This window comes from Cylas formicarius, unplaced genomic scaffold, assembly GCF_029955315.1.
Source record: "Cylas formicarius isolate icCylForm1 unplaced genomic scaffold, icCylForm1.1 PGA_scaffold_7__23_contigs__length_41026272, whole genome shotgun sequence".
Lineage (NCBI taxonomy): Eukaryota > Metazoa > Arthropoda > Insecta > Coleoptera > Brentidae > Cylas > Cylas formicarius.
The window spans coordinates 14,278,762-14,306,492 of NW_026844352.1; the positions used below are offsets into that span (position 1 = coordinate 14,278,762).

General features: G+C 33.9%; 1 protein-coding gene and 2 long non-coding RNA genes across 13 annotated transcripts in view; 1 reads left to right on the forward strand and 2 right to left on the reverse strand.

The window, feature by feature from the left end:
- Nucleotides 1-1,025: 1,025 nt before the first annotated feature.
- On the reverse strand, nt 1,026-8,736 carry LOC132705497 (uncharacterized). Its single transcript, XR_009619443.1, has 7 exons — nt 8,536-8,736; nt 8,242-8,481; nt 7,515-7,824; nt 2,566-2,665; nt 2,409-2,501; nt 2,197-2,352; nt 1,026-1,255 (listed from the first exon to the last, which is right to left on the reverse strand). It is a non-coding gene; the product is annotated as an uncharacterized LOC132705497 (long non-coding RNA).
- Nucleotides 8,737-9,204: 468 nt separating this feature from the next.
- The window catches only part of LOC132705590 (uncharacterized), an 87,105-nt gene continuing 68,578 nt past the window's right edge, over nt 9,205-27,731 (forward strand). Inside the window, exon 1 of the long non-coding RNA XR_009619467.1 lies at nt 9,205-9,304. This is a non-coding gene — a long non-coding RNA (uncharacterized LOC132705590). The remainder of the gene's footprint in view (nt 9,305-27,731) is intronic.
- On the reverse strand, nt 9,893-26,459 carry LOC132705587 (odorant receptor 30a-like). 11 transcript variants are annotated; one of them, XM_060676260.1, is made up of 14 exons: nt 26,310-26,459; nt 26,004-26,153; nt 25,713-25,952; nt 25,189-25,498; nt 22,474-22,573; nt 22,326-22,418; nt 22,114-22,269; nt 15,413-16,073; nt 15,117-15,356; nt 14,466-14,775; nt 13,649-13,748; nt 13,490-13,582; nt 13,278-13,433; nt 9,893-11,968 (listed from the first exon to the last, which is right to left on the reverse strand). In XM_060676260.1, the coding sequence occupies exons 8-14, from the start codon at nt 15,615-15,617 to the stop codon at nt 11,918-11,920; spliced, it is 1,155 nt and encodes a 384-aa protein (XP_060532243.1). In that variant the 5' UTR covers nt 15,618-16,073; nt 22,114-22,269; nt 22,326-22,418; nt 22,474-22,573; nt 25,189-25,498; nt 25,713-25,952; nt 26,004-26,153; nt 26,310-26,459; the 3' UTR covers nt 9,893-11,917. The 11 variants fall into 11 exon arrangements, 5 of the variants coding, with proteins under 5 accessions (XP_060532243.1, XP_060532244.1, XP_060532242.1 ...); XM_060676261.1 differs by having other exon boundaries at nt 15,413-15,633; nt 15,686-16,073; nt 26,004-26,459; XR_009619466.1 differs by having other exon boundaries at nt 9,895-11,968; nt 13,635-13,748; nt 26,004-26,459.

Here is a 27,731-nt window from a genome sequence, read left to right on the forward strand (position 1 = left end):
AATTTTTGAACCGTTGAAGGTATAGAAAAAAGTACTTTTATCAAATAATTATTATGTAGACGATTTTGTGCCGCGTTAACAACATGTGGAATATAAAGTAAGTTTTGCTGTCTTTAATGAAACTCCTCCGATCGTTTAAAAAATTCAAGCTGCCTAGTCTTAGTAAAGAGCTAAATGAACTATATCCCACATATTTTTTTACGCGACACAAAATCGCCTACACGGTCAAACATAAAATGTTTTGCATATTTTTACTGTACACATTTGACAAGCTGGTACGCTAATTAAATTAAACACCTTTATTAGTTTTCTTTTAGGCGTCGCAAAGTTGTCAATGGTGTCGAATTTTTAGACAATTTAATTAATCTATTCTGTACCAAGCAAACCATATTATGCAAAATCAGTATTGTTAAATTGACAAATGACGTGCATTTTCACAATCTATCTCCAAATAACCTCTAACTGACACCCCACAGCAATGATTTGTAAAATAATAAAATCATATTCAAAAATATCAGTTTGTAAACAAAACTTATAAGCGCAATATTTTCAACAATAGTATATTGTGCCACAAGTTTGACAAAACTCACTTTAAACAACACGAATATAGAGACAGAACATCGATAGCGAAAACTGAAGCCACAGAAAAGCATATAGCATCACAATATATATGATAAAAAAAAGAAAGAAAACTGCATTTGTTTTGTTTGTTACAAAACAAAACACATATATTTTCTGCGATACTTTACAATTTAGTCACTATGTTTTATCTACGACCATTAGCTTTTAGGCATTTTTGGTCAAACAATACTAACACATTCACCGAGTGATGTGTAACGCGACCGTCAAAAGTGTCAAACGTCAAAACACCGGCTAAAATCTATCGAAAATATCCGATCGTTTCCAAGCCAGCGACCCGCGACAGTGTGTAACAAATTTGACGTCTTTTAGTGACATTTTCCGAAATCTGCGTAATTGGATATTTCAGAGTAAGGAGCACAAAACATTTGTTGAAGCTGCGTTTATTTTGTGCCACTACAAAAAATATTGCTTACTATTTAGGTGAAATATCAAAATTTAATTCTAGGGACCCCATGTTTCCTGTAATGGTTTAACCAATAATTCATTTTTTCTTAATTTGTAACATCACAACAAAATATAAAATCGCCTTATGTTGCCTTGAAATATTTTTCTTTCTTCTGAGTCATCTTCATTTTGACATGATAGATGTATATGAATATCCCAATTTAAGTCTCTGCAACATAATAAAAAAACATTGGTAACTACACTAAACTAATGCTTTTTACAAAACTTCTGGATTACTCCATCATCCTGTTGGCTTCTTCAGAGCTTGACTGAAACTGTTTCAATCAAGCTCTGAAGAAGTCAACAGGGTGATTGGCGAAACGTCAGCAATTTCAACTAAGCAAAAACCGACGCAAGAGGAATCCAGAAGTTTTGTAAAAAGCATTACAGTAGCCTGTGGAAGTTTCTTTGAAAAAAAAACACTAAACTAAACTCATAGTAACACTTGATTTCGCAAATGATTAGTACTATATTTTGAGACAAAACAATTGCAACTTTTAGAGACTTTAGGTTAACAAATGCAACAAAATATACAATTATTATTTTAAAAATGGATAATTTCTCAATATTCTACAGACTGCTCAAAAAAGTGAATTATATGATATAGAAAAAATAAGATATGTTGCTAGCCTCGCTATAATTTTAATCTCACATGTACTAAGCTTAAACTTATTGTTATTGTTTATTAAATTATTATTATATTAACCAATTATAAAAAAAGCTAACCAAGATAACAAATGAAAATAATAAAGCAAAAAGAATTTGTGACCTGATTTCTGTGTTTAGTTTTTTAAAAATTACGTGCGAACGCTCAAAATAATTACATTTTCTAGTAACTGCACAACTGCTAAGTCTTCGTCAGAGATCCATATTATCTATTAAATCAATCAGCTTTATTTCGGGTAGATCTAAATTTGCTAAAAAATGGTCAAGAAATTAATTTTACCTTAAAATTTGAATTTTTAAAGATAATTTTTATTTTGCCTAACATATTTTCAAAAAAATCTCGTCTTTATTCTCTGCGGTGGCCAGTGCTTAAAATAGTTAGTCAACAGTCAAATGTTTCATATGTTTATACTTTTTAAATCATCGTCATTATCATTTTCTTACCGACATGCCTGCATTTAAATCCATAAGCCCGAGTTGACCGATTCTTAAACAGAGCGGTCTTTGGCATCTCATCATCATAATCTGAATCAGTTTTTTGGTTGGTTTGTTTTGATCGCACCAGTTGCTTTCAAAGAGTGCCTCAGCTAGTTCCTTACTCTACAATGACATGTTTTCTTAATCGCTTGGATACTTTCTCACCCTAGATGCAGTACCTGCACAATGATTTCGTTCGAGCTCCATGAAAATGCTAGCAACTGTATTGTTGTGAATATTAATCCCAGACTGTTGACGACAATTTGATTTTTCTACAAAACGCAATGTGGATTTTGTGACATAAGGATATAGACTGGCCAATCTTGTTCTCCTTACCGCGGTCATTTGAAATATTACCGTTCCAAACGCCACTGATACGATCGTGTATTCCAACAAGATTATATTTTTTAATGAGTCATTAAATTGTCCGATGGACCTAAAATAATTAATTAATTGGGTCACTTATACTGTATTTTCATCGATGAGAGTGCACATCCACGAAATACTTTGCCATTGCCATTGAGAATCAATTAAATACCTTTATATGTAAAAAATGTGACAAATAAGCCAAAGGAATTGTCTTTAACAATTAAACTTGCTTGCATAGAAATCGGCCCATTGTGAACTTTTGACTTTAATTTCATTTTTTTAGAAACTTCTGATCAGATAAGAAAAAATGCTGTTTGAAAGACAATTTAATATGCTTTAATGCGAGATTAAATTGATTAAAATTTATTTCTGCTTTTTAGGTTCAGCATAGTAAAATAACTGCACGAGTCAAATTAACTTTTTTTATTACTATAGGGTTATTGACAATTAGCAATTCAACACTTATTTCTTAAGAATGGGTATGACCCCCCCTTGCCCCAATAACATCTCTTACTCGATTAGGCATAAATGTAATTAAGTTCGCTATTGTTTCTTGTGGAATGTAAGCCACTCTTCCTCTACTGCAACAATAAGCTCTGGAATCGAGGTTGGGTACGAAGTCTAGTTCGAATTCTCCGTTTTAGCTCATCCCATAAATGTTCAATCAGATTGGGGTCGGGACTGCATGCTGGCCTCTTCATAACTCGAAAACCGATTTTTGTAATGTACTCTTGCACGATCCTTGTGTTGTGCGGCCTAGCACTGTTATGCATACAAATAAATGTCCCCCATGTACCTAGCACCTGTCAAACCTCCTGTCCTTACAACACATGGTCGGTTCGTGCGTCCATATAATGCAGGAACCACCTCCATAAAGGCTCCGATCTTCATTCTGCAAATCGTTCTCCTGGTCTTGGGTACACTTTTTTGGTCGGTCACTACCGAAAAGGCATATTCTGGTCTCATCTGAGAACAATGTCCAATTTAGATGATCCCGTCTAAAGCATCGATGCTTGTCGATGAGATGGAGTACGTTTTGGACCAATAGTTGTTGTCGTTTTTGGAGTCAGGTTGTTTTCCTTCAATCTTTCTCTCACTGTCCATTGACCATTGGTGATGCACTTAAACCGCATTAAGGTGATGATTTCTTATTATTGTTGACACAATAAAGCGGCATACCGTTGGCATACTCTTCGAACCGTTGCGCGTGTCATATCGAGTTGTCGAGCAACAGCTCGCTGGCGAACCACTTTCGATGACAGCGATGACTTGAGCGGGTTTTTGCGGTGTAGTATGCATCAAGCTAACACAATTAAACGCTATTCAAATGGTTAAAAGCAAATAATGTGAAAATATATATACTACTGCATGAACACGTTTCATTTGTTTAACCGTAGCTACGCATATTTTAACTCATACTAAAGTAAATTAAATTGTCCTCCAAATAGCATGGTTATTTTTTAGGACAGATGAATAGTTTCTACAAAAAAAAACTAAAATTAAAAATTTACAGTGGGCCGATTTCTATGCTCCCAAGTTTATTTACCTGATAGGTTTTTTGGATAAAAAACACATGAAAATTCTTTACTTGTCCCTAACACTAAGTCATTTAATGGGGAGCAATTTCTGATAATCACCTAAACTCTCCAAAAAATAAATAATAAATAAATCAATAGTTCCCTTATTGTGATATTGCTGCTAAATGGACTGAAACAATGCTGCAAACACATGATCATGATGACAGCGATATTCAACAAACGTGGGTGCTGTTCCACATAACCACTAATCAAACTAATCACTTTACGGTATATTCTTCTTCTTGTACACAACATTCGTAACTATCCGTTACGAATGTTGGCGATCATCATGACAATGCGTACTTAGTCAACTGCTGCACGAAGGCCTACTGTTGTTGTATTGAACCATGTACGCAAGTTCTTCAACCACGATATCCTTCGTCTACCAGGCCTCCTCCTGCCTTCCACTTTGCCCTGCAGAATCAGCTGCAACAAGTCATACCGCTCGCTATTCCTCATTATGTGTGATATTCAAGCTTGCGTGTTTTTATTAAGAGAAGCACCTCCCTGTCTTTACCCATTCATTCTAGGACCCTAAGATTGGTTATATGGTCGATCCATGGGATTCTTAAAATGCGTCGATATAACCACATCTCAAATGATTCGATTCTTGTACAGGCAGCCTCAGTTAAAGTCCAGGATTCCACACCGTAGAGTAGCACTGGAAAGATATAGCACCTCAATAGTCTGATCTTAGTTGGCAGTGGCAGTTTGCCATTTTCAGAAATGCGGCTCTGGCCTTCTCTATTCTGCATTTGATCTCCAGAGAGTGATCCCACGTTTCACTAATTTTTGTTCCGAGATATACACAAGTCTGAACTCGCTCTATATATTGGTTATTTATCGAGAGTTGGCCAACATGGTTGTTGGTTTTTGACACAACCATATATTTTGTTTTCTTAAAGTTCAGAGAAAGCCCGTATCCTTCACTAACCTCGACCGCCCGAACCATCATCTCTTGGAGACTCTCTAGGCTATTAGCAAACACTACCGTGTCATCTGCGTATCGTATGTTGTTTATATACTCGCCGTTGATCTTAAATCCACTGTTCGTGTCTTCCAGAGCCTCTTGAAAAATTCATTCCGAGTATACGTTAAAAAGTAGAGGCCACAGCACACAGCCCCGACGGACCCCTCTTTCTATCAAAGTATCCTCCGACTCCTCTCCTTCGATGCGCACAGTTGCGGTTTGTTGCCAGTACAAGTTGGCAATTATTCGTAGGTCTTGTTCGCCCAACCCAATCTCCTTTAGAATTTCAATAAGTTTGTTGTGTTGCACGTTATCAAAGGCTTTCTGGTAGTCGATGAAGCAGGCAAACACATCGCAACTGACGTCCCTGCACCGTTGGAAAAGGACCTGAACACTAACTAGAGCCTCTCTAGTACCTACCGCGTTTCGAAATCCGAACTGTGTGCTACTCATTTGATCTTCGCATTGTTTAAAAATTCTCTTGTGTATTATTTTCAGAAAGAGTTTGAGGAGGTGGCTCATAAGGCTGATGGCCCGGTAATTATTACACCTCTTTGCATGACGGCTTTTTGTCAAAAGTATAAAAGTCGATTTTAACCACATCTTCGGTATATGTTATTCAATACTCTTGTTAGTTGTCTAATGCCGTCCGCATCAAGCATTTTTACAAATTCAGAGTGTGTGCCATCCGGACCGGGCGCCTTGCCGTCTTTTAGCTGGGATACAGCCTTCGTGACCTCGTCTACTGTTATTGGTAGCCTGTCTACATTGTTAAAATCTGGAGGACTTTCTGGTCTGGTGAGCGTAAAAAGGTTTTCTATGTAATTTTTCCAAGTGTTCACTTTCTCTTTGACGTCGGTGATCAGTTTGCCGTTCTCATCATGTAGTGTCCCAGATGTATTAGTTTTGTATATTCCGGCTGCTTCGCTGACTTTCTTGTGCATATTAAACGTGTCGCATTTTTGTTCTAACGACTCTATTTCTCTGCATTTTGCGCCAAGCCAATTTTCCTTTGCACTTCTTATTTCTCGTCTTATTTCTCTTTGAATATTTTTATACCTTGCGTCGTCGTTTTTCGCTTTCCGCCTGTCTTCCATAAGTTGTAGAATATTATCGGTCATCCAGCTTTTCTTTTTCTCCCTGTTTGCGACCAAATGCTCGTTTCCGATGTTCCCGAACGAATCAGACATTTTTTGCAGCCATTCCTCTGTGTTATCTACTTCCTCTAGTTGTTTAAATTTCTCTGTCAGTACGTTCATCACTGTCTTCCGTGTGTCCTCCTTTTTCAGCCTTCTCATATCCCATTGCTTGCGAACTGTTTTCTTTTTCACAGTCTTCAGTTTGATTCTGAATCTTCCCGCCAAAAGGCAATGATCCGATTCGATGTCAGCGCCAGGGAAAGTCTTCGCGGGTAGACAACTATTCCTAAATCTTTTATTCACAAGGATGTAGTCGATTTGGTTTCTCACTGTTTTATTTGACCATGTCCAGGTATATAGTCGACGTGGCGGTAGGGTAAAAAAGGTATTAAGTATTACATATTCTTCTTCTTCGACGAAGAGCTTTAATCTGTCACCGCGTTCATTCCTTGATCCCAAACCGAACCCACCTATGAGTTTATCAAACTGCTTTAGGACATTTGTTAATGATTTATAAAACTGTTCGATTTCTTCATCCGTTTTATCGGCAGTTGGGGCATATATCTGGATAATATTCAACTTGACAGGAGCGAGACAGTTATGAAGTAACCAGCTGCAGTTCTCCATTGCTGGTTTTGGTCCGCCCCGAGTATTTCATTTCCTCGGTACCACCCATATCTGGGAGGCGTCCCCTATCCGCCACCTGGGGAGGCGCCCGATGGGGGACTAGCAACCCCACACGACTTGCGGTATATACAATTTTAATTTTCTTAAGTTATCGAAATATATAATTTAGTAACAAAAAAATTAGGCTTACGCAATTAAATTTATATTAGATATTTTTAATAGTTATAATATGGCACTGAATATATCTTTTAAATAATGATTTGGATGGCAATTTGCTACTACCAGGTGGATAAAGAGTTTTGCATCCCTATACAAAAAAGAGCCTAAGTAAGAAACGAAGCTCGACATCGCCCTTTGCGATTAAAACAATTGCTGCTACCGAAGCTCTTAGATATTTAATCAAGCTTCCTAAAGATATAGTTACATTGAATGAAAAATTATCAGCTCCTTTTTTAGTATTTTTATTAATTTTAATTTTAATTACAAAACACATTCTTTCTTTTGATAAGTGTCTTCATTTGCAGTAGCTATTTGGGATTAAGACTTTTAACGGGCGCTTGGAAAAATTAAGTAACAATAACTAACCAAACTATATTCACTTACCTGATTAAAACTTGATGTTTAACACATAGTCATTTTAAGATATCCTCCGGTGACCGATGTGATCGGTACTTGTCGAAATTTCTAAAATTGAACTGCAGTTCCATCAACTGCGCTCTCAGGAAAATTATCAAACAATTGATAAAGGCGCTCACCACACCAAGGCAAAACATTACCAAGGTAGGACGGATATTTTGATCGATTATTACAACTGTAAAGTGCTTATCTGTATCAAAGGGATACCAGTAATGCAGGGGCAAACGCGACTCAGTTATGTTGCCTGTTTTAAACTGTCTCAAAGCATTCACATCACCTGAAGAAATGAAATCAAAAGTATCGCATTTTTCGTTTTCACCGGTCAATTAATGATGGCTTACATTAATTTTAGTCTGCATTTTCTTCTAAAACAATATAGCCAGAAATGCCAGCAATTTTAACATTGAGCTTGACATGGACCTTCAGGTTCATTTCGAATTGATTTTTAAACAAATTAAAACAGTGGTTGTGATATTTTTCTTGTTCTAATTGATTTAAGTTATCGTTTTTCTTCACGCATGGTAGGTGAAGAAAAAGGTCACATAAGCATTTAGCACAAACAACAGAACTTTGAAGTGATCTTCAAGGTCCAGATCAATGTCATTATTTGCCTCATTTTATTAACATTATAATTTACTAATATTTACTTAAAATAACTTCAGTATTATAATATCTTTTGATAGTATTCCATTACCAATGAGAGCAACAGAAAGTCCCACAAGGATGGCTGACGTCATAATCAGGGAAATTAGTTTATTGTCGAAATTGATGTGCCACCTGTATATATTTCTAATTTCGGAATTATCATGAACAAATAATTCTCGGTCTTGTCGCAGACCATCTTCAATCAGGTCGAGCACACCTTTAGAGCGACACATTACCATTTTGATCATCGTTACAAGACAAAATATAAATCTTCCCATATTTTCTATTGCTAAAAGCACAGACTAAGCCTACGCATAAGAAGTGATTTTGTTGACTTTCGTACCTATCGAGGAATTTGTTTTGAGTAGACTGGGTATATCAGCACTTGACACCATCGCTGATAGATACACCAGGTGAAACAATACGGAATATGTAGTGTACAACTTCTTTCTGATTTTTGATGAGTTATGATCGAATAATCCCCAAATACCGACAATCATCATTAGAAACTTCATGTAACAAAAGTACGATGTCGGGGTGTCCATATTTTCATTAGCACTACTGTAACATAAACATAAAGTGATTTATCTCTTATATATATTACAACCTAAATCAATAGAATTTCTCCGAACACACCAAGGCCATTTCAGCGGCGTCCATCAAATTCTTAACATGAAGAATTTGCACCATTTAAATAACCAAAATCGCATATCCAGCATTATATTTCTATTATATAAGTCAAAATTACTAGTTAGCTTACACTTAGCATAAATCCCGAAATTCATATTATTTGGTAAGTGGTAAGATGAGTGGCATTAAGTCGACTTCCCTTGAACGGGAAGCTTTGTGTCAGCCTTTAACAGGGACCGTGTAGACCAATCTAAACTCCATTGTTGCGCCACTGATGTGCTATTCTGCGGACATTACCCTGCCTAATAACAAGGTAGAAGATATAAATATACAGCAAGGACAAGCAACTGATATTATACGACATGCGATGTGCAATAATGATAGAGAACACATTTTTTTCCTTTTGTATTAGCTATCAAGATGGGAAAGTTCTGCTGCCGCTACGGGTGGTTCAATTTGTAAAGTGTGTTTTCTATATTTCGGTATGTTTGCTTTGATGCGCGGTACCATAAAAATCGCAAAATTGGTGGCGGCTGTTAGGGTATGAGCTTTCGTATGCATTTAATATAAAATGTCCTTGTCATATACATAATTTGAATGGACTGAGCAATGACTTGGTGGTAATACTGGACCATACTTGGTTTTTCACTTAAGTTTGTTGTAAGGAAACGTCGTTGATACAAGATCCATAACTTTTTAACACGTTAATCTATATACCTAATTTATTACTACTAACACACACCTTATATAATTTATGCAGATATTCTCCGATTTCAGTTTTTCACTTAAGTTTAAGTTTAAGTTAATTTTTTGGAAACAAATTAGGTATTAGATCCATAACTTTTGAACACGTTAATAAATATACCTAACTATTGTGTCTGAAAGTAAGTTGATTCATTAATGTAAATTATGTGAAAAGCAGTAAAATAATAGTAAGTAATTTTTGTTTTACCCGACGCTTGGGTAACTTTAGGCGATTTTCTCTCATTTTGGTAATTTTAATTAATGTGTCTTTGGTGCTGAAACGATTAGTATATTAAAACGCTAGATTTTTCGACGCTGAAATAATTGCTATCACTACAGAAGATTGAAACCATAAATATGAAATAATACATTGTGCAACAAATGTGGTGAACAGCATTTGAGTCACGAGTTTATTTGGCACAAGCGGAGCATAGCGAAGCGAGTACTTAATCGAGTGACTCAAGAAGTATATCAAAAGTGTTCCATACTATCCTTTTTCTTCGACCAACTGACATGAGCCTCAGAATTGGCAAACGTGAATCCCGTAATATCCCAGCAATGTCCGAAGTGGCTGGCAGCCGTAGGAAACAAAACTGATATAGTACTTTCCAACGCCGAAGAAAAAAAAATAAAATTAATATGTTAATGTCGCTTTTCGTTGTCAAAGATATTAGAAACACACACTTTTCCTTTGTTGCCTTTTTTATTTTATCAAAAATATGACCATTGTTTACTTATTCATCATATTCCTCACGTATCGTTCCTGGTAAGGTTTGGGAGGCATATACAGAAAATTATTATAGAGAACTCAAAAAACTGCTGATACACAACACAAACAATATTCGGTTTGAAAAAATTTGTAAATGAAATAAACAAATAATCCATGTAGCAGTTTTAGCGTTAAACATTTTTGAAATTTTAAACTACGGCTTTATAAATATTTCATTGAATCTCAAAAGCGGAATTAATATGTAAGTGTTAAAATGTTATAATTATTGCTCCTAAACCTACTAATAATTATTAGCAGTAATTATACGATGGCTTCTGGGCATTTTTTAAAAACTAATATATATTATATATGCAAATATCTTAATTTGTATATATATGGTATTAGGAAAACGCACAAAAAATAAATAAAAAGTAAATTGGCCAGGAGAAAATGCTGGAAATTATGTTCGAGTTTCTGAAATGTTCACTCACTTCCCTGCAGAAGTAAACCAAAGAGTATTAAACAAAAAAATATTATAATTTGTCTTAGCTTTACACTTGAATTATATTTACATTTACATTACATTCTATGGTATGTCTTTTAAAAGAAGTTTGTTTCGTCTTTGCTAACAACGTTGCTTTTTAGCGATGTCGATAGATGGCGCTTTTCATTATTCCCGCGAGTTTAGAAAGTTACTGCGGGCTTCTTATTTAATTTATATATGTCTTAGTCTTTTAGTGTTATTAGCGGTTTCATGAAAAGATTGGATATTTCACGAAATGAACCTAACCAGAATTTTCAGTAATGAACTAGGCATTCTTTGAAATGTCGGATTATACCATATTTAATAACCTTCACATCCGAGAATAGACATAAACTTGCATTTTTTAAAAAGTGCTTTATCTTTAAAATGTGCTTTTCATAAAAATAAAGAAAATATTTTTTACAAGTAGTTATAGGGCAATAATAGGTTTCTGAGATTCTGCTTTGTAGTTTTAAAACATTACAATTTATTTTTATATTATTTATAAGCACGAACAAAGAGAGTGTTTAATAAATAAGTGACTGAAGAAGTTTGTAAATCATTAGTAACGAATACATTGACAGAATGACGTGTGACTTGACCATGAGAATTAACAAAGTCAAAATTCTGTAATAACGAACCTGACATCTTAAAGTGACACATTGCGGATGATCATAAGTGCATAACTAGACATTTTATAGTAGCGATTATTATTTAAGAATCGAGAATAACTTTTAATAGTATATTGCGCAACAAGTTTGATAAACGCCTATTTAATCACGAGTTGGGTAGCACTTGAACACGTGCGTAATAAACTGGTGACTGACAAGATTATACTTATCAAGGTGGTGACTGTCAAAATTGGCAAACGCGAAAATATCATGGCTTATATTGAAGCTGAGTTTATTTTGTGACAGTACCAAAGGTATTGCTTATTATTTAAGTAAAATATTAAAATTTATTTCAAGTTAACCAATAATGCAATTTTTTCCTCCATTTGTAATTACACCTTATAAAATGTTCATCATACATTACAATTTTTATTTATAATTCGTTTTTTTTAGTGCGTCGCCGATTTTCCTCAAATTTTGCCTTGAATAAATTGTTCTCTCTTCTGGGTCATTCTCGTTTGGACATGACAGATGTATATGAATATCCCAATTTAAGTCTCTGAAATATTATAAAAAACGTTGGTAATTACACTAAACTAAACTCACCTTGTATTCACGTATTGATTGAAAAATATGTTGAAAAAATACTACGGGATATCATCCGTTCGCTTGTTGAACTCCGACTGGAATCCTGCAGACGTTTCATCAAGACCTCACTTGGCATCTTCAATGTTCGCGCTCCGAAAACACTTCGAACACTGTGAGGTTATCGGCGATAAATAATAATAAATAAATAAATAGTGCGGTATTTACTACTATTTATCTGCGGTATTTATTACTATTTATTTATTTATTATTATTTATAAATACCGCACCCATCGCCGATAACCTCACAGTGTTCGAAGTGTTTTTGGAGCGCGAGCATTGAAGATGCCAAGTGAGATCTTGGCGAAACGTCTGCAGGATTCCAGTCGGAGTTCAACAAACGAACGGATAATATCTCGGAATATTTTTCAACATATATATATATATATATATATATATATATATATATATATATATATATATATATATATATATATATATATATATATATATATATATATATATATATATCCATATATATATCCATAAGTCAGAATGAGTTTCGGTTTATTTTTTTATAGAATAATGGGTCATGTGACACTTTATTTAAGGTAAATTAATTTTTCATATGCAAAAAATAAATTACACCTAATAATGGTAACAATAACAGTAATAATACATCATTAATTGCTTTTTAAAAATGAATTACTTGAATGGGTTCACAATGGATATTTTAATTAAGCCTATAATAAGCCTTCAAAATAATGTGTCACATGACAAACTATTACATACAAAAAAAGTAAATGGAAAATATGGAAATGTCATTTTCAGTAAAAAAAAAAGAGAATTGTATCATACACCACCTGAAATTTAATCGTAATATACCAAACGGTTCAAAAATTAGAGAAGTGGCGACAGATTATATAGGTAAACAAATTATACAAAATATACATTGATAAATAAATAAAATCTGAAGCATTCTTAAATGTCATATCTAAAAACAGTGTTTGCATTGGATAAATTACGTACGAAAGCTTGAAATATTTAGCTTTTCTGGGAAGGACACTACTATCAAGACCCAAATTTGTCAAAAATGTAAAATGTATAAATTTTAAAAAAAGCAGTGGAGTACGTAACATGCTTCCAAAAAAATCTAGTCCCCATTCTTTAGAGGGGTCTGCTCAAAACCTTTAATCAAAATGGTAATTTATTTATTTTTTTCAAACAATTAGGTTTTGGGCATATATTTATTCAAACTTTATAAATCATTATTCTTTTCTTACCGACATGCCTGCATTTAAATCCATAAGCCCGAGTTGACCGATTCTTAAACAGAGCGGTCTTTGGCATCTCATCATCATAATCTGAATCAATTTTTTGGTTTGTTTGTTTTGATCGCACCAGTTGCTTTCAAAAAGTGCAACAGCTAGTTCCGAACTCTACAATGACATGTTTTCTTAATCGTATGGATACTTTCCCACCCTGGATGCAGTACCTGCACAATGATTTCGTTCGAGCTCCATGAAAATGCGAGCAACTGTATTGTTGTGAATATTAATGCCAAACTGTTGACCACAATTTGATTTTTCTACAAATTGCAAAGTAAATTTTGTGACACATGAGGCTAGGCTAAGACGAACCTCATTTCCCTTACCGCGGTTATTTGAAGTATTACCGTTCCAAACGTAATTGACACGATGGTGTATTCCAACAAGATAATATTTTTTAATGAGGCATTAAATTGTCCAATGCACCTGAAATAATTAATTAATAATTAATATTATGACTCATTTCTGGAGTATTTTCATCGACGATATAAAACGATATCCCAAAACAAGAGACAGTAAATTTTTTACTAATTGCGATCTGATCAACGATTGGTCTTACTCAACAGCAATTCTGTAATTAGTCTGAGGATTCCTGTTGATTAAGTAGATTAGTTTTAAGTTTTCCTAGTAGGAAGTTAAGTTGGAACAAAATTTCTTATTGATCAATCCTCGATCAGATCGGAATTATTAAAAAAAAACAAGACAAAAGGATTTTAATGTTGCTACACACATCGATTAAATACCTTGACATTTCCATTGATCATCCATTAATAAATGATATAACAAATAGACTAAGGGAACTCAAAATTTAGTTACATCAATTTTTTTTTTTTGATAAAAAACATTTAAAAATTCTTACTTATCTTTCCTACAAATATAAACATACATAATTTTACATTTTTTACAAATTTTTTGAGCATTTGTGAATGTTTATTTAATATAAATGGTTTTTCTTGTTTTTTTTTTTGTTTCCTATTGTATTTTTTTATGCTGGCTTGAATTTGTAATGCGCTGTAGTACTAATTAATTATTAATTAGCTAATTGGTCTTACCTATTTTTTACGCTTCAAGTTAAAGATGATGTTAATTCATTGTTGGTTCAATTGAAGTTTAAAAATTAATTAATAATAAGTTATTACTTACTTGATTAATCCTTGATGTTTAATACAAAGTAGTTTTAAGATATCCTCCGGTGACCGATGCGATCGATACTGGTGGAAATGTCTAAAATTGAACTGCAGTGCCATCAATTGCGCCCTCATGAAAATTATTAAGCAATTGACAAAGGCGCTCACCACACCCAGACAAAACAGAACCAAAGTAGGACGGACATTTTGATCTATGATTACAAATGTGAAGTACTTATCTGTATTAAAGGGATACCAGTAATGCAGGGGTAAAGGCGACTCGGTTGCGTTGCCTTTTTTAAAACGCCTCATTGCATTTGCGTCACCTAAAGAAACGCATGGAAAAGTATTTAATTTTGCAAGTTCAATAGCACATATCAATTATGGATATATATAATGTATATAATTTATAAGATATGGTCAGAAATGTCAGAAATTTTCGGTCGGATTTAATAATGAAAATGATAACCTTGACATTGATCTTTAGAGACTTTTCGAGGTGTTTCTTTTGTAAAAACCCATATTTATTACCAGTGTTAAATTGACATGAAAAATTTACCTATTACTTGTGTGTGTGTGATAGTGTTCTTGTCCAAAATTCGTCAATTCAGGTCACCGCATTAAAAGTTTTCTATTATTAAATCTTCTGAGAGCAATATTCCCTTACCAATAACAGCAATAGAGAGGCTCACAAGGGCGGCTGACGTCACAATCAGGGAAATTATTTTGTTGTCGAAATTGACATGCCACCTGTATATATTTCCAATTTCGGTATCATCTTGAACAAACAATTCGCGGTCTTGTCGTAGAGCGTCTTCGATCAAGTCAAGCACACCTTTCGAACGACACATTACCATTTTGATCATCGTTACAAGACAAAATATAAATCTTCCCATGTTTTCCATTGCTAAAAGCACTCACATTTACTACCGCAAAATGATATTGTTGACGCCATTTTTCTACCTATCGGAGAATTTGTTTTGAGTAGACTGGGTAAATCAGCACTTAAAGACACCATCGCTGATAGATACACCAGTTGAAACAATACAGAATAAGTAGCGTAAAACTTCTTTTTGATTCTTGATGAGTTATGATCGGACAATCCCCAAATACCGACAATCATCATTAGGAACTTTATATAATAAAAATATGATTTGCGGGTATCCATATTTTCATTAGCACTACTATAATATAATTTAACATTGGTAGTGATTTAACTCTTATATATACTACAACCTGAATCAATAGAAATTCTCCACTGAACATACCGAACATGCCAAGACAATTTCAGGGGCGTCCATTAAAATCTGAACATGAAAAATTTGTACTATTTAAATAACTAAGATCACATGTGATAATTTAAATTAGATTTCTGTAATATAAATCTGAAAAACTAGTTTTCCAAAACCCGACATAAACAACCAAATTCATAATTATTTACTTCGAAGTGATCAAATTACATATTACGGATGAAAGTATTTGGTACGTGGTCAGATAAGTGTAATCAAGTTGAGTGCTTTTAAACTGGAAGCTTTGTGTCGACCTTTTAGAGGTAGCACATCATTCAATATGGACCCCGTTGTTGCGCCACTGATGTCGTGCGATTCGACGGACCTTAACAGACCTAATAACAAGGTAAAAGTCGTAAATATACAGTAAAGCACAAGCAATTCGTAAACCGATATTATGCGTCACGCGATGTGCTATAATAAAAGGGACAACATATTTTCCTTTTGTATTAGCTAGCAATGGTGGGGGGGGGGGGATTTCTGCTGCCGGAACCGGTGGCTCAATTTGTGCTTTTGGATGAAATTTCAGTAGGACGTTTCATTTCATTTTTGGAAACACGTGTTCTATTAAAAAAAACAAAGATAGTGGCGGGCGTTGGGGTATGAGAATTGGTATTCCTTTAAGACTATATGGAATATGCCCTACAAAACATGGTTGCATTTTTGAAACACTGCTGCCGAAACTCGAAAGGGCGTCTTTAATTATTATGGCTAATGCATGATATCATTCCAGAGTTAGTGAAAGAGTATCAAATTCAGATTAATTACCCAGAAAATGGTCTCAGATATGAGTTGTTAAAAATTGACAAAAATTACAATACAAAGTTGCCATATCCTACAGACGAAACAATTGCTGAAATGCCATAGAATTGGTGTGGACTCAGTGCAAAACATTTTTTAATAAAAATATTATATGTGATGCAAGGCACGGCAGGCAGTAGTATCTGTTTGGAAGGCGGCAGCTCTCCAGACAGTTACAGATAAACGAATACTGTTATTAGTGTAGACGAAGGATCATTGTCTGATATAGTAGTTCCAGTTTTGGCACTAATGATGAAGATGTTTTATCGTAAATACAAACTAAATATTTGCTTGTATATTTACTGTCTTCAAATTTTATTTTATACGGTATCATATATATTTTTTAATTTTTCGATTTCTTCGATATTGCTTTAATTTTTATTGCATTAACACAAATTGTACCGACTATACTTGAAACATGCATAAATTGATTATACTGACTAATGAAGTTTCTAAAGCTTGGAATGTGTTTAAAATAGCTACAACTGATTAAGTTAGATTTAAGGAAACATGGTTGATTCTAGTTCCCTAACTTTGATACGTTTTACACAATTATTTATTTAATAAATATACCTAATCGATGTGTCGGAGAAGAACTTAAATGGTTAATAAATATTATAGTTATATCATTATTATATTATAGTAAAATGTAACAAAGTAATAAATAACCCCAAAACGTAATTTTGGTTTTAGCCAATACCTTTGGGTATAAGATCACTTTTTGTTAGTATTTTTAATGTGTCTTTTGGTACAGAAGAGTTTAGTACCTATATGCAATAATTTTTATCACAATAGTTCGAAACCATAAATATGTTTATTAAATAAATTACAATCATCATGATCATATTCCTGCCAAAATTTATTATTCCGCATCCAGAAATTTATCCTGTATAAGGAAATTTTAATGAAAAAAGAAAGGATTCTTATTTTTTAAATGTAAAATAATATTAAATTTGGCTGGAATTGTTAGCCGAATCCGTATGACAACAGAACAGGTCAAAATCTGCTGTTGGATTGCCATAAACAATATTCGCCCTTAATAAATATGGGAAATAAATATAAATACAAACTAATAATTATAATTTTTAATATTTATAATTCGACTCAGCCACAACCGTCGCACCAGAATTACAGAAATTTTGAAAATAGTATCTTCACTACTCTCACTTTAATTACTTTAATTATAGTTATATTTGCTATTACATACACTTTACAATTATACTTTTCAAAAGAAGTTTTTGCACGTCACTGTTTACGATGTTGCATTGTCGAGAGTATAGACAGTTACTTAAGATGAAGTCACACCTATATTTTGATACCATACCATACCATACAGATTGATGGTTCGCATTTTTAAAATACTCAACTTAAATTTTAATGTCGGGTCTATTGCAAAAGTTATTTAAACAAGTTGATTCGATTATTATTCTAACCCCACGTACCAAATGTCATTTTTCGTCTTTTCATTATTTTGGTGATTATACAAAATTATTAAAAGTTGTTTTTTTTATTTTTTAAATTACTGTTCCGGTAATTTAAATTCTTCAGATAAATAAATAACACAAAGGATCAATTATTTTATTAAAAAAAAATAATAATGTCTAGTTGGTAACTGATTTGAGAAAATAATTACAATATTAACCTTCTTAGGCCAAATGATAATTTAACAAATGTCATCTGGCTCGAATTCTTTTAAGATTCTGTCTGGATACTCGCCCAATGCTTGCTAATTTTTTGAAATGCTTGTTTTATTATGGCCCACATCTCCATCTTCAATTTACCACTTTCCAAAAATAAAAATCGAGTGGTGTATTATCAGGAGATCTAGAAGCCAGAGTTCAAAAGGACTGTTTCTTCCTATTCAGCGAATACGAAATTTCTAGCTTCACCATTGACGAACAATCCTTGAATTGTGATTAGAAGCACCATGTAGCTCGAAATGCGAGGTATGTTCAAAAAGTAAGGTGACTTATGTAATTGGCCTGTCTACGTACACCGTGTGCCAAATAAAACGACGAAACCCATAGAAAAAAGTTTCGTACAAAAGTGGACCCTCCTGAAGATTTAAAATATTATAATTTTGTTGATACAGGTTGTCCCAAAAGTGTCCCTCGCGACATCAACATCAATCCTTGGTTAAAATAAAGGTCACTTTCTTAAGAAATTCCTATTAAAATTTTGCATAGTTTAGGCAGAAATTGGGGTTATGTTTTTTTTATGTTTTGATTGCCCCATATAAAATTGTGTTACGACGCTACTGATCCAGGTATTGCAAGGTAAATTTCACCACAGACTAAGGAGATGATGTACTACTCAATCAGATTTACAGATGCCCCTCGGCGTATACAGGGTGTCCCAAATAGGTGGTGCCGTTTTGATGAATTCAGTTAACACAATTTCAAGATCTTCAAATGGAGCACACTATATTTTTATTCAGATATCAATTCTAAGACAAAAAAATAAGGTAAGTTTGAAATTTATCTTATATTAAAATTTTACTTACTTTTCGAAATGATGTACACTCGAGCTTCGATATTTTTTTTGTTATGTTAGTACACATGTCCCTAACATATGTTCACAGTTTTAGTCAGTTTGCACGTTTACTTATTTTGTGAGACAGAAGCGTTAAACGTGTTTTTGTGCTCGGCGATTTTTTGCTGTACAGAGCTGCACAACAGTTGAAATGTTGTCAAGGGCATATGGTGAATCTACTTTGAGTAAAAAAAATATATTTATAAGCTGTTCCAAGATGGCCGAGAAGACGCTGATGACCAACCTCACTCTTTACGCCACAGCAAGTCAATAACTGTTACAAGCATAGAAGAAGTGAAACAAATGGTGTTGAAAAATCGTCGAATCAGAAGTGACTGAAGACGTCGGCATCTCTATTGGCTCGTGCCATGCACTTTCTTTCGAAGTTTTGGGCACGAAATATGTAGAAGCAAAATTTGTTCCGAAACATTTTGATATGCTCAAAACGGTCATGGGTTTATGGTTATGACGTCGAAATCAAAACCCAGTCGTCCCAATGGAAGAACCGAGGATCGCCAAAACCGAAAAAAGCACGTCAAGTTCGATCAAATGTCCAGGTCATGCTTACTGTATTTTTTGATTATCGTGGCAATGCACATCAATAAATGCGCCATTTGCGAAAAGCAATACGAAGAAAACGTCCGGAATTGCGGGAAAAAATTCTTGGATTCTGCCTCACTATAATGCTCCTGCTCACTTATCCTTGTGTCTTACGTCTAACTTTATGGCCAAGAAGAAAACCACAAATACGCTTATGCGTCAGCCACCATATTCACCAGATATGAGCCCCTACGACTTTTTCCTGTTCCCAAAACTCAAAAAACTTATGAAAGGAAGGAGGTTTGAAACGATAGAGCAGATAAGGAAAAATCGCTGGAAGAACTCAAGGCTATACTAAAAAATGCTTACCAGAAGTGCTTCAAGGATTGAAAAAACGTTCGAACAAGTGTGTTATACCTGAGAGGGAGACAACATTTAAAAGTTACCTCACTTTTTGAACACACCTTATATGTACATAACCTGTCACATATTGACAGGAAGATTGTATTGTATATAGCAACCCATAATTCCCCATAAGAAAAGTGAACTAGACGACCAGCATTTGATGATGGAAATGATTCATTAGACAGTGACTTCCTGGGAATATTGATTTTTACAATTAACCCAGTCTGGATTATCTCAGGCCCAGTGTCCTACAATTTTGAGCTAATACGACCCTATTGCTGATGAATGTAGCCTTATCGGCAAAGATAATCTTCTTCCTTATTTAAAAAAATTACCTTGAGCCCAATCATAATAATGTAATATTTTATCCTCATCGCCTTGTTTTAATCTATGTAAGAACTTTGGTTTATAGGGGTTGATTTTTTGACGGATAAAACATCTTCTGGTTTTGTCTAAACTAATATTCAGCGGAGATGATAAATCTCGAAAGCTCATGAAAGCTTGGCAGCTTCTTTTCCATGTCTAATCAGAGCACGTAGCGGATGTCTGCTGTTAAGCTCTGCTACAAGCAAAATTACCAACCAAACGAATTATTTTGATTTTTTTTATGAAAGTAAACGCCATTTTAATTCGGTGGTCACTAAATAGAACTCATTGTAATAAACTCAAAATTTATTGATTGATATTAATGATAGTTTATCGAATTAAAAAATTAACTTTTGATAATTTTGTGCAGGCATAGGTATTTGGGGTTAGAATAATATTCGTAACAACTTTGAATATGTCGAAAATTGGTTCTATTTAAGTTCAGAATCTTGAAGATGTGAACCATCAAAGTATATGACAGTGCAAAATTTCAAATCTGTAGTTAGTTTGCCAAAATATAAAATGTGACATACTGTATAAGTTGCAAACTTTTACTGTCGTCAGCCGTTTCATGAAAATGCTGAACAAAAATGGGTCCTTCAGCAGGTAACAAACCAAACTAAATCGTCTACCAGATATACATTTCTTGAGTTTTCAGTTAGTATCTTCATTGCCAAAAAAAAGACATAAATTTTAAGTTTTCTCAATTTGTTTTATATCTTAACTCAATTCAGCCCATACGATTAAACTCGACCGAAAACACTCTATCGCTCTCAAAGTACCGAAAATGTCTGTGGCTCGAAGCTAATGTCTGGTATCATTATTGGGTATTTGCATAATTGGGTATTTTAAAGTAGGGAGTCTTATTGTGCAATTGCAAATAAAATATTTTAAAATTTATTGTACAGCGTTTATTCTGGGATAGTACCAAAAATGTTGGTTATTATTTAAGTGAAATATTAGAATATAATTAAGGTGTATACTTCTTTACTATAATGATTTAACCAATAATGCATTTTTTCCGCCTTATATTACAATTTTTTTTCAGAGAAAAATTGTGCTTTCTCCTTCTTTTGACTCATTCTGATTTGGACATGATAGATGTATATGAATATCCCAATTTAAGTCTCTGAAAAATACCAAAAAATGTTGTAACTGTACGAAACTAAACCCACTTTGTTTTCATAAATAATATATTATATTTTATTAATGTTAATATTTAGGGACAATGCACTAACCACTTTTGGAACGGTTGGTTCATATTGGGCATGTTGTTATCCAGTTTTATACCGGACTGCTCAAAAAAGCTTGAAGCATTCATAAAATTTATATAAAATAAGGAGGTTACGCAACTAGCCAGGCAAGAAACAAATTTATTTATTATCAAAATGGAATACTAGACTCTATTATTAACTAACAGAAAGACTAAAGATAACAAGTTTTTTAATGATCAGACACACTAAATCCAACCGTGTTTCTATAATTTCCCTGCAATGCCAAGTTAATTTGTTTGTGGTTTGGCGTCAGAGGTCCAAATTATAGATCGAATCAGTCAGCTTTAGTTCGCGTAGATCTGAATTTTTATTTTATGAAAAACAATGACGTGCGTAATATTAATAAATAAATAGTTTTTAGATTTAGCTTAGTTAGTACATTTAGTACTCTGAATATCAAAAGTTAATGATAAGATGTAATGATAAGATGTTTAGGACATCATCATCATTTTCTTACCGACATGCCTGCATTTAAATCCATAAACCCGAATTGACCGATTCTTAAACAGAGCGGTCTGTGGCATCTCATCATCATAATTTGAATCAGCATTTTGGTTCGTTTGCTTTGGTCGTACCAGTTGCTTTCAAAAAGTGCATCAGCTAGTTCCGTACTCTACAATGACATGTTTTCTTAATCGTTTCGATAGTTTTACTCCCTGGAAATGGTACCTGCACAATGATTTCGTTCGCACTCCATGAAAATGCGAGCAACTGTATTGTTGTGAATATTAATGTCATACTGTTGACGACAATATCACTTTTCTACAAAAGGCAATGTAGATCTTGTGACACAAAGAGAGAACCTCATTTGCCTTACCGCGGTCATTTGAAGGATTACCGTTCCAAACGTGACTGACACCATCGTGTAGTCCAATAAGATTATATTTTTTAAGGAGCCATTAAATTGTCCGATGCACCTGAAATTAATATAATGACACACTTCTGCTATATTTTCGTGAACTCTTAAAAAGATAAGAAGCTTTATTTCGGTAATATAAAGAAACGGCAGACATAAATGCTGGTTGTATCTCTATCTGTAAGAGAAGGAGAGTAGCCTACGCTGTAGCAGTTGGATTTCAGTATGCCCGTCTGGCTTCCTCCTGGACAGAGCATTTAGCTTTACATCATACCTAGTGACTTCACGTAGACCAAGAATTGTCTCCCTAATAACCGTAAAGCACGAATATAATTCGCCAAGCATGACTTTACGCCTTATGGAGATGTTAGGACATTCGCACAGAATGTATTCTACTGCCTGTCCGCACACCCTGCTCGTGGGAATGCTGCTTATACCCAATCTGGATTGGTTTTTGTTAAGTCATCAATGACCTTCGGTCCTACCAGAGTAAATTCGGCACCCCACCTTGCCAGGAAGTCGGCGACACTATTTCTCTGTCGACTGAAACGTCAACAAGATCGCGGTGATATTCTAGTACTAGTTCTTACGTAAAACGTTGTCTATGAATTACCAGAACTACCTCTCTGTTATTCTTATAAAAGCACACCGCTTTACGCTTGCCTATTTGATGCTTTTATTCCCTTTGGTGTTGGTTGTGCAGGTTGCATTCACTGCACTGGAAATAATACTAACGTTGCGTAATTGCGCCATAATCATAAAAACCACCTCTTATATTAAAAGGTCTGACATGCAGCATTACATCCATAGCCTGGGTTGGTGTGGTTTTTATGGCTCCTGTCAGGAATTCCATCATTTGGAGCTATTCCAGTTTACGACTAGTAATTTTCTGTTGTGTCTTATCGCCCATGGTGGTATGGATCCACTTGGCAATCCTGAAATATGTATTTTTAACTTTTGTTTTCAATATGAGTGTCACTCCAAGGACAATGGACCAAGGACATGCTTTGTACACCATTCTTCAATTACTTTTGTGATGAACTTGGTCACCTGGCCTCTAATAGTTCAATTTCCTACAGGAATTTTCGCAAACATATTAAATATCCATCCAGTCAGTGCCTGCGGTGCATCCCTTTCAGTAGAACGTGCAACGTTTAATCGATTTCACGCGCACGAAGTCCTATGCGAAATTATGATTATGACGGAGCGTTAAACAGAATTGACAAAAATCCTCAAATGGCATTAAGACTGCAGATATCCAATATTCCTTAAACAATTGTAAGTTAATTGATATGATGTTTCTCTAATCTCTTCCCATCGATTCCATAAATTACTGTTCACTGTTAATATTACTATTTTTGCAAGTGGATGTGCAACCATCAAGATATAAAATTTTTCAAAATAATTTTTTGCTCAATGTTTGGTAATAGGTAAACGTTAAATTTTCTTACAAATGATCATCTGGCCAAATTGTTAGAGAATATTCCCACAGCATGATGGTGCACACTTTGGGCAACGTCTAAGAAACTGAAAATGAGTAATTTTTCAGTGTTATCCATTCAATGCGGATGTATGAATTAAACTTATAGGTGAGTGTCATTTTATTTTTTAAAAGAATAGCCTGCTAGTAAACCATGAAATGAAAATTAACAAATAACAAACCTGTTTTTTACATGGATAAATAAGATGTTCATGCTAAACAGGGAATTTTTCAAATCAATTTCCTGGAAAACGGTTCATCCCAGCGCTATCAATCAAATGTACCTTTTTCTCGTAACAGAACACAACATTTATGGTTTTATAAGAAAAAAGTCAACCCACAAAACAGTTATTGCAGTTTTTGTTACCTATACTTCTCAAAAGTTATGACCCTGACAAAAAAATTGTCGATTATAATTTTTGAACCAGATTTAGCAAGTCAAAAGTTTCTCTCAACCTATTTTGGAAATGTTAATAAAAAAACTATTTATAGACACAGGTACAATTAATAATAATAAATGTGTTAAGGTGCGATAAAGATTTTTATATTTTTTAGAGACTAATATCTCATTAAGAGTGTAAAACGTGAAATATTAAATTCGTCAGAACCAACAACAGTGTTTATTTGGAGACAGTCACACGCAAACAAAATATGTGTTACACAGTTTTGAACTATATGGCGTCAATCGCGATAGAGAAAAATGTAGTCTACAGTTTTTAAAAATATTGTAGATTAACGTAAGAAGTAATGTAGGACTGCCAGCGAAGTTCTCAGAGATATTATCATACTTTAAGTTAAATCGAATGTAGCATCATCTGCAAGCTGCTCCGATTTTCCCAGTTCAAACGATCCAGTATCACTCGTAATATCTCAACCTTACATTATTTGTGAAAAATTATTTATTTTGACACAACACACCTTTCTCATTAAGAGTTTCCACGTGCAATTGAAATCTCATATGACTATCCATGAGAACTCCTAGATTTATTTATAGTGAGTTTGGTTAGTTGAGTTTTAAAATATAAATGATAATAATTATATCTACTTGAGTGTTGTTGATGAGCAGCTGTTTTGAATTAAGGGTTTTAGAGTGCGACTGATATCTCATATCACTATCCAATTTGTATACGCTGTAAGTTAGTGATGTTGTTCAGTTGAATTTTAAAAGTTAAATGATAATAATTATAATTACTTACTCGATTAATTTTTGATGTTTAAGACATAGTAGTTTTAAGACATCCTCCGGTGACCGATGCGATCGATACTTGTCGAAATTTCTAAATTTGAACTGTAGTGCCATCAACTGCACCCTCAAAAAAATTATCAAGCAATTGACAAAGGCGCTCACCACACCAAGACAAAACAGCACCAAGATAGGACGGATATTTTGATCTATAATTGCAAGTGTGAGGTGCTTGTCTGTGTCAAAGGGATACCAGTAATGCATGGGTAAAGACAAATGGGTTACGTTGCCTTTTTTAAACCGCCTCAATGCATCCGCATCACCTGAAGAAATGAATGGAAAATGGTTTCATTTTGCATATTTTACAAAATTGTTAAGTTCTGAATTTTTAAAGCAATTACTTATTACTTGTGCTAATTTCGGACTGCCTAGAAATTTTCTGTTGCCTTGTTTTATTAACGAAACTTTTTTTTGAAAAACTGATTCAACTCATTACGAATTTTCTCTTATATAAATGTGGTGATAGTATTCCCTTACCAATAACAGCAACAGAAAGTCCCACAAGGATCGCTGACATCACAATCAGGGAAATTAGTTTGTTGTCGAAATTAATGTGCCACTTGTATATATTTCTAATTTCGGGATCATCTTGAACAGACAATTCTCGGTCTTGTCGCAGAGCATCTTTGATCAGGTTGAGCACACCTTTCGAGCGACACATTGCCATTTTGATCGTCATTACAAAACAAAATATAAATCTTCCCATTTTTTCGATTGCTAAAAGCACAAACTGAGCCATTAATGCTATCCTTGACGCGATTGTTGTACCTATCGAAGGATTTGTTTTGAGCAGACTGGGTAAATCAGCACTTAATGACACCATGGCTGATAGATATACGAGTTGAAACAATACAGAATAAGTAGCGTACAACTTCTTTCTGGTTTTTGATATGTTATTATCGAATAATCCCCAAATTCCTACAATAATCATTAGGTTCTTCATGTAACAGAAATATGATGTTCGGGTATCCATGTTTTCATGAGCACTGCTATAACATAATCTAACATTGCTCATGATGTATCTCTAATATATATTACAAACGAAATCAATAAATATTTGTCCACTGAATTTACCGAATACACCGAGACCATTTCAAGGGCGTGCATCGAACTTTGAACACGAAGAATTGGCACTACTTAAATAATTAAAATCATATGTCCAATAGGACATTATTTAAATTATGTAACTACTACATAAATCAGACAAACGAATGGGCTAAAGCCCGACATCAAGCGAAATTTATAATTATTTAGTTCGAGTGGGGATCAAATTGTATGAAAGTAGACGTAATTATGTTGCAATTGGTAAGTGGTAAGATAAGTGTAATTAAGTCGGCTTCCTTTGAACCGGAAGCTTTGCATTGATCTTTAACAGAGACCATGGAGACCAATCTAAACCCCGTTGTTGCGCCACTGATGTCGTGCGATTCCGCGGACATTGTCCAGCCTAATAACAAGGTAGAAGACATGAATATACAATAAAGCATAAGCAATTCTTAAACCGATATTATGTGACATGCGAGGTACAATAATAAAAGAGAAAACATTTTTTCTTTTTGAATTAACTAGCACTATGGGAGATTTCTGCTACCGGTAGAGGCAGTTTAATTTGTTGAGTGGTTTTATATATCTTATCGAAGAAATTTCGGTAGGTCAATGGACGCTTCATTTTTGGAAACCAGCGTTGCAATAAGAAATTAGCCATTGGGGTATGGGGTTTCGTATACCTTTAACATAATCTGAAATATGTAAGTTGCTTTAAATATACATAATTTTCTTAGACTGACCAATGAGTTAATTGATAATTAATTGATAATACTTTACCATATTTTGAAATATATTTAAAACAGCTACAACATGAAGCTTGAAATTCAATACCTATTTCTTAAATGAATTTGTTCCATGTTTTTCCCGTTCACTGTATAACATATTCGGTTTTCACATTTCCATTTTTTATTTAATTTTAATTACTTGTTAGGTTTAAGGAAACATCGTTCATAACTTTGATACGTCTTACGAAAATATTTATTTAATCAATATACCTAATTAATGTGTGTGGGAGTAAGTTAATTTAAGTTGTTGCCAAGCCGAAGCTTTTACCGCCATATACAGAAAAATAGATTTGCTACAGAGAGTTGCTAAAAAACTGCTGATAACTTCTCATAAACAACCAGAATTATATAAATAAAACCACGTAGATGTCTCAGCGTTGCTTTTTCGTGAACACTTCTGAAATTTGAAACTACACTGTTAATTTAAAATATTAAATTATTATTAATAGTTGTTATACATAGACGATGACTACATGGCATTACCTACTAATGAATTATTATTCCCCTTTTCTCATGACTGAAGTGTACGAATATCCTAATTTACGTCTCTGAAACAAAGCAAAGCACAGAGGCATTTGGAACAGTGAAGACATTGCTCCAAAAACTGTTTTTAATTATTAATATATATATATAAAATTCTTGGATAACTTATGTCTATACAGAG

Bases quoted from the DNA above. Each gene is read 5' to 3' on its own strand.
- LOC132705587 (XM_060676258.1), bottom strand. From the start codon at position 26,250: ATGAGCAATGTTAGATTATGTTATAGCAGTGCTCATGAAAACATGGAT. The intron at 25,499-25,712 runs GTAAGGGAATAC...TCATTTCTTCAG, and splicing joins ACTTTCTGTTGCTGTTATTG to GTGATGCGGATGCATTGAGG. The intron at 22,270-22,325 runs GTACCATTTCCA...ATGTCATTGTAG, and splicing joins CGAACGAAATCATTGTGCAG to AGTACGGAACTAGCTGATGC.